Source organism: Gossypium hirsutum, chromosome D06, assembly GCF_007990345.1.
Source record: "Gossypium hirsutum isolate 1008001.06 chromosome D06, Gossypium_hirsutum_v2.1, whole genome shotgun sequence".
Taxonomy (NCBI): domain Eukaryota; kingdom Viridiplantae; phylum Streptophyta; class Magnoliopsida; order Malvales; family Malvaceae; genus Gossypium; species Gossypium hirsutum.
In genome coordinates, this window is record NC_053442.1 from 3172822 (window position 1) to 3180498 (window position 7677).

Genomic DNA, 7677 nt, shown 5'->3' on the forward strand with positions numbered 1-7677 from the left:
TTGGCGAAAAAAAAAAGACAGGAGAAGACAGGCTTGCAGATAGGAAAGACATCATCGTAAAACTCCACAACCAAACCATAAAAAGTCACTAAAAAGTAAAAACATTACTGCATAGTATTCCACGAGAGATCTCCATTATTTTCATTTGCCATTTATTATTTTTAATAATTTTCAACCCCCAAAAAATTGCTGCAAACCCTAGCTATGGGTTTTGTCTCACAAAAAATGTAGCAAAACCTTGCAGATCTGACCCCCCAGGTTTTGTCCTTCTTCTGTTTTGTTTCTGGTACTTGCTTTTCTTTTTGCTCATGATTGTCTTTTGATCATCAATTGCACAGTTTTATACCGGACAAAGTAGTTTGATTTTGTTTATAATTTCAAATATGTTGTTTCTTTGTTCTTTTTCATAGGATTTGAACTTTGAATGCTAATGTTGTTAGTAAATAGCAGCCTTTAGAACAAATAATTGTGTTTTAGTAGCAGTTTTAGCATTATCATATTGCAATTCTACTTTGAAGTTATGATGAGAGACCATGCCTTTACTATTTTTGGAATGGTTGTTTCCCTTTTAAAAACTATGTTATTTAGACTATAGTTCCTTGTTTGCAGCTGTTTGCATTTGTTTGGTACCAAGAGAATTGAAGACACGGATCAATAAAGTGTTTATGTGTGGTTGCTTTGTTCTTTTGACGATTTCTATGAGACACGTATCGATTCAGTTTTGAGGATGATGCAAGAGTGAGAAACGAAGAGGGAATGCGAGATTTGTGGATACTTGATTACATATGTTACGACGTCTTGGGTGGTTAATCGGTTTGAATAATAGAAGTGTACAAGCAAAGAAGTTACCAGATGCAAAGCCTCACCCGGCTGAAGTACAGCCGGTGGTAATGTTGGATAGTGTCCAGGAGATTGCAATTTACATCCATAGGTTTCATAACCTTGATCTTTTCCAGCAAGGGTATGGCTTCTTTTTTTTTTTTTTTGCATTTTTCTGTTTATTTTCGAGTTTTATACATATGAATTGTCTTCTGGTTCTTGTGTGGCTTAGATGGTATCAACTGAAGCTAACTGTTAGATGGGACAATGATGAGTATGCTCCTGTAGGAACACCTGCGAGAGTCGTCCAATACGAAGGTAATTTGGTGAAATTGTTGTTTTTTCTTCTAATGCTTCCACTTCGTCATAAGATTAGAAATCAAGTTATTTTGAACTTATATTTAAATATGCTATATTAGCTGATCGACTGATTTTGATGCAGTTGAAGCAAATAGTTATAATGTCCTTTATATTCTTAATTAAAACTGACAATTGGTTTTCATTTTGTTGAATGGTGAATTATTTTTTGAACTATTTGTTGTTTTCTCCTACTTATTTAATGAGTTTTATACTTCACTCTGAAAGCTTAATGCAGTAGGGTTTTAGAGAGCAGTTCTTTGTTAATAAGATTAGAAAATGTTGCAGCCCCAAGTCTTGTTTCTGATGAAGTATTTGGAGTATGGAGGATTGATGATACGGACAACAGTTTTGCAACACAGCCTTTTCGAATCAAATATGCGAGACAGGATGTTTATCTATCTATCATGGTTGCCTTTGATCTACCTATTCCTGAAAATGAGGTAGCCAATCTCTTTCTTGTGTATCTCTGCATTCCCTTGAACAGGGAAGCACACCAAATACGTTACCAACCAGAAACCTTTCTCTGCCTTCTGATGCCTCTAAGCTAACAGATGCTAAAATCTCTACTCCAACCATATGAAAATAGAAATGATATTGGATCTTCCTGAAAGTCAACAGGGTTTTCTTTCAATCTAATTTTGCTACTCAGAAAGGAAATGTATAGAAGCCTTTCTTCTTTGATTCTGTTTGGCTATTGTCTAGCCATGAAAGTCAATTTTTGTTTCTCATTTTGGCACTGATGTAGCATTATCCGACAGGGTCTTCCCTCATCAGCTGTCATCTTGAAGATTGAGCTTCTATATGCTCCTGTATTGGTGAATGGGTAAGTTGAGAACTCCTATTTATGTATGAATGGTTAAAATTTAAAGTTTATACTTATATTCCTTGTGCTAATGTGTTTCATTTCTCTCATCAATTATTTTTCTAAGTTAAAACTGCCCATAATTGATTGGGATGCATTCAATCAGTTCTGATTTTCAGGCTTCTCCTGATTATTGCCCGGCTGCCATCCATGAATTCCGAATCCCTCCTAAAGCTCTTTTAGGACTTCATTCTTATTGCCCTGTTTACTTTGATGCATTTCATGCTGTTCTTGTGGATGTAAGTGTTCACACGACTCTGCTAAAAACTGGTTCTCGCAAGGTCCACACGAAGGTACCCAGGTTTGTCTCAGATCTAGAAACAATGATGACTAACCTTCTCACCAACCATATTCCTCTCATCTCCTCTTCCGAACCCTTTTTCAGGGTGGTGGCGGGGGTGGTTGTTTGGGGGGAATGAGATAAAGGGAGAGGGGTGGTTTCATTTATTAAAGTAAAATTGTGCTTTGATGATATGTTGAAGTAACTTGACCTGTTGAATCATTTCAGCATTGCTTATTCTACAACTAATGATGTTTCTGGTGAAAGCATTGATGGATCTACTCAGGTTTGTTCTAAACTTTTAAAATTGAAATGCAATAACTACCCTTAACCATAGCTTTCCCATTTGTGCTTCTGCTTGATTGTGGCATTACATTCAATAGATTTTTGGTGTCACTACTGGAATGTGGCATGGATAAATGTTCTATGGCTGTAATATAATCTCAGAATCTAGTGTGCAAGGTGTGTGCATGAGAACAAAGTTTATTACCTTATTGTGGATCTAGTCTATTCATTGGACTGGTGGAAATTGTGGGTTATGGTTAGTAGAATGTATGAATTTCATGAGGCTTGATTATTTAAGCTGTAAGAGTTTAATATATCCATTTCCAATTCTTAATTTAAGTGGTATGGGTTTATGGAACTTTTTCTTGTGGGTTATGTGGGTAATAAGGGAAATTTTGTATTGCTTTAATGCAGCTTCGTGTTATCCTTGATAATCAATATTAATGCACTAATAGTTCGACTACGTGGTTGACTAGGCACTGGATCAAGTGGCTTCTACTGATCTGAAACAGGTCATGCTTGTTAAGGCATTATTAAATGCTCGTGACACACTGCTTGCGGAGCTGCAAAAACTTAGTGATGCCATTAACCATGCTGTTGATTTGACTGAATTTACCTCCAAAATGAATGATATGAAGTTATTTGATTCCTTTCTGCAAGAACCGGCTGCTGCTGATGCTGACGATTCAGCACAAGGCAAGCCACAAAATGGTCTTGAGGTCCTTGCTTTATGTTATTGAACAGTGTACTCTTATTCTTATTTTTTTGTTTTAATATATTAAAATTATAACACCTTTGTCTCTTAACAGAGAGTAAATGGCAGATTAGAGTTTCTAAGTGATAGATTGCTCCATAATTTATCGAAGGATGATGTACTTAAAATATTTAATCTATCGGGTGATCAAGTGTTTTATTTATGGAACACTTTCCTCAATTTCCACAGGTTAGCACATACATCTTCACTTCCTGTTCTTGCTGTTAGACATTTTCTCCCCTAAATGTAGGCTTGTTATGTTCAGTATCCCTCTTATTAAAACTTAAGTCTCTTTCCAGGGATAGTAAAACACGGATATTGGACTTCCTTCGTGATGAATGGGCTAAAGATCGAAGAGCTGAATGGTCAATATGGATGGTGTACTCCAAAGTTGACATGCCTCATCGTTACATAAATGGCAGTTTTGATGAGTCTTCCCACCAAATCGTGCATAAGAGGGGTTCAAGTTTGTGGAAATTAACAGATGATGTAATTACTCATTTATGTTTTTATTTCTTGGCTGACATAATCGGCTATGAACAACAATAATTTTTTTCAATTTCAAATTCGTCTTGTGGAATGCAGCCTGCACAGATGGCAGCTATGCGGGCTGAGCTTCATCGGCGAAGTATTGCACAAATGAGGGTAAGTCCTTATATTTAATGCTTATTGTTTTTATTTACATATGCCTTAGTTTACCGGTAATGATTGTTTGCACACAGATGAACAGCCGATCAATCCAAGACATGCAAATATTTGGAGATCCTTCAGGAATTCCTATTGTAATTATAGAGCATGTAATGAATGCACCTCAACGTACTTCTAGTGATAACTTGTACATGAGGAACTTGGACATAACAGATTCAATTACCACAAGCACTGTTCCTAGTTCTGAAGCTGTGAAAAAGCTATCAAGTGCAAGTGCTGCGCAAAGTGGCCGTGATTTAAAGATTGTCATCTTTGTACACGGTTTTCAGGCAAGTTTCTTCTCTCCCACACTTGTTTCTTGGGTTAAGTTTTTGTTGCCTTGTTAGGTTTTGGTGTTGTGCTACGGTCCTACGGACAGTTTGTCACGTGAGTTAATGTGTCTGATCCTATCTTGAACATGATAGGGGCATCATTTGGATTTGCGGCTTGTTCGGAACCAATGGCTTTTGATAGATCCCAAGATAGAGTTTCTTATGTCCGAAGTAAACGAAGAGAAAACATCTGGAGACTTTAGAGAAATGGGACTAAGGTTGGCGCATGAAGTCATTTCTTTTGTTAAAAAGAAAATGGATAAAGCTTCGAGATCTGGACACTTGAGAGATATCAAACTTAGTTTTGTCGGGCATTCTATCGGAAACGTTATAATAAGAACAGCATTAGCAGGTCGGTTATCTTTGTTTAAAGCCGTGTTTCCATTTTCACCACTTTGAAATGTCTGTTAGAGATGTTCATTTCATTTTGCAGAGAGTGCTATGGAACCTTACCTGAGATTCCTCCATACATTTATGTCTCTATCTGGTCCACATTTGGGATATCTATACAGTTCAAATTCTTTATTCAATTCTGGACTGTGGCTTTTGAAGAAGCTCAAGGGGACACAATGCATTCATCAGCTCACTTTTGCTGACGACCCTGATATTCGTAACACATTCTTCTACAAACTTTGCGAGGTATTGAGAACAAAGCTGCAAAATGGTCTCGAGTTTGCTGTTGTTCGGTAAAAGTATCATGTGGGCTCCTGTACTAGGAGTCAGATTACACTTTTCCCATTTTACTCAAAAAAAGGGCAAATTAGTCCCTATACGTTAGATCAAAAAGTAATTTTTTTTTTGTTAAAAATTTCATCTGGACAGTCTCATTTTGACGTACAGGGCTCAATTTTTAACAATAGAAATGAATTAAATTTTAGCAATACCAATTTTGCTTTTCGATCCAATGTACAAAGATTAATTTGTTTATTATTTTTTTTAGTAAAGGAGGCAAAATGCAATTTGCCTCCTAATACAGACTTGTATGGTACTTTTACTGCCATTCTTCGTATCTGGTGCCCTCTGTTTTGCTTAAGACATGGCAGAAACATATAATGCTTTTCCTTTCCTTCTTTCAGCAAAGATCTCTGGAAAATTTCAAGCATATAATCCTCCTTTCTTCACCCCAGGTATTCCACCACAGCCCTTGCTGATTATTATTTTTTTCTTCTCGAACTTGTTAGGATCATCCGGCTGTTTGTTTGTAAGCAGTAAGGTTAATGAAAATTAATTTAGAAGTTTTATGTGATTAAGACGTTAAAGGTATAATTAAAAAGGGTAAACTACAAAGATCGTCACCCAATTATAGAAAAATTTCATTTTAGGCACCTAAAATAAAAAATGTACAATTTAAGCATTCACATTATATAGTTTGATCGTTTTGGTCACTCTCGTAAGCTGACGTGACAATTTAAAAAATTAGTATAATAACAAATTTAGCTCTCAACTTTGATATATTATATTGATTTAGTCATAATTTTAAAAAATTAACCCTCAAATTTATAAATGTTTTCAATTTGATCTTAATTCTAAAAAATTCAATATATAAAAATACATAAATATTTTCAAATTTATAATTATATTCTTTTGAAAATATTTATGTACTTTTATACATTTCTTTGAATTTTTTAAAGTTAAGATCAAATATTTGTAAATTTTGAAGGTTAATTTTTTAAAATTATGACTAAATCGATATAATATATAAAAATTGAGGGCTAAATTTGTTGTTATTTTTTTGATTTTTACATCAGCTTGCTGTTTATGATTTTAATAAGAGTGACCAAAATGATTGAACTGTAATCCGGGTGTTTAAATTGCAAGCCTTTTATTTTAGGTGGTTAAAATGAAAATTTCTTATAGTTGGGCGACTATCTGTGCAGTTTACCCATTAAAAAGTTGATTAGCTGTTCATGTTTTCCCTTCTACCGTAAGGCCATTGACGGATAGCATCTCTCTCAGGATGGTTATGTTCCGTATCATTCCGCCAGAATCGAGTCATGCCGGGCAGCGTCAATGGACAACTCCAAAAAGGGGAAAGCATTTCTAGAGATGTTGAATAACTGCTTGGACCAGATACGCGCTCCTACAGCTGAGAATAGGGTGTTTGTGCGTTGTGATATCAACTTCGACACATCCTCTCATGGCAGGAACTTGAACACATTAATTGGAAGAGCTGCTCATATAGAGTTCTTGGAATCGGATATTTTTGCTCGGTTCATAATGTGGTCATTTCCAGATCTATTTCAATAATTATTATGGGAGCCGGTGATTTCCGTTCCTAGTTCCCAACCATCGTTTTTAAGTTGTATACTTGTCTGGTACACATTCCGAGCATCAAGATGGTAGCCGCTGTATATTATCAGGTTTAAGATGAATCTTCCAAAAAGCTCCCTTAAAAATGAGGACCGATGTCGGTTCGCCAAGCGTGTACTTCTAAAATGGTGAGTTAGGAGGGCCAAGCTTTTTATACAGTAGAATGTATTCTCTGTAAAACTAGCAACAATGTGAAATCCAGTAGGGAATTTAACTCCATAGAGAAATGATGTATGTATGTGATGGGAATGAATTCAACAAATGATTGATGCATAATAGATATATTTTCAGTTAACATCTTATACTTGAGTGAATATTTATGATGAATGTAGTTAAGAGGTCCTTTTAGTTACTTTATTATTAAATGGTTCAATTTAGTCCTTGTGCTATTAAAATGAGTCAAATTGGAAGAAAGTTAATATTTACTGCTTAATAGAGTTTATATTTTTAAAGCTTTTATAGTTCTATAAATGAAATCTTTTGTTTAGAATTGAAATGCAATTGTTTCAAGACATTTTTATATAGAAAATGCTAACTCTATTATAATTTGGACCTATTTGATTCTTTTTATTTGTATAGGGATTAAATTGATCCATTTATTAATGAGTAATTAATTTGATCCAGTCACCGTGGATTTATGGTGTAAAAACAAAGCAAAACAGGACAGTCCCACAAATATGAATATAAACTCCTCCCATATAGAGAAAGGTTCAAGCAAAGACCAAAGCACCATGGGTTCTAAACTGCAGTTACAGAATAAACGAGGCCAGACCCTTACCGCTCCAACAAATCGATTTCTCGTAAATGTCACTATCACTTTCCGGTTTCCTACAATATCTACTTGGTTGGTCCGTATACGAACAAACAATATACACCATGCCGCCTTCTCTAGTGTACATGCATCTTCTATATATGAAAATGTCATCCAATTGGCCAAAAAGCTAAGATATCTATGCATTAGCTTCAACCCCATAGTGTGGCATTGACA

At 35.3% G+C, this 7677-nt stretch overlaps 1 protein-coding gene across 6 annotated transcripts; it reads left to right on the top strand.

Moving 5' to 3' along the window:
• On the top strand, positions 1–6991 carry LOC107941364 (protein FAM135B). 6 transcript variants are annotated; one of them, XM_041095013.1, is made up of 16 exons: positions 1–286; positions 610–961; positions 1052–1137; positions 1465–1619; positions 1938–2002; positions 2148–2342; positions 2550–2607; positions 3083–3325; positions 3416–3549; positions 3660–3849; positions 3946–4005; positions 4083–4337; positions 4473–4731; positions 4813–5018; positions 5456–5506; positions 6336–6991. In XM_041095013.1, the coding sequence occupies exons 2-16, from the start codon at positions 786–788 to the stop codon at positions 6624–6626; spliced, it is 2424 nt and encodes an 807-aa protein (XP_040950947.1). In that variant the 5' UTR covers positions 1–286; positions 610–785; the 3' UTR covers positions 6627–6991. The 6 variants fall into 6 exon arrangements, with proteins under 6 accessions (XP_040950947.1, XP_040950951.1, XP_040950950.1 ...); XM_041095017.1 differs by having other exon boundaries at positions 2–258; positions 6257–6991; XM_041095016.1 differs by having other exon boundaries at positions 2–258; positions 6309–6991.
• The last annotated feature ends 686 nt before the right edge of the window (positions 6992–7677 follow it).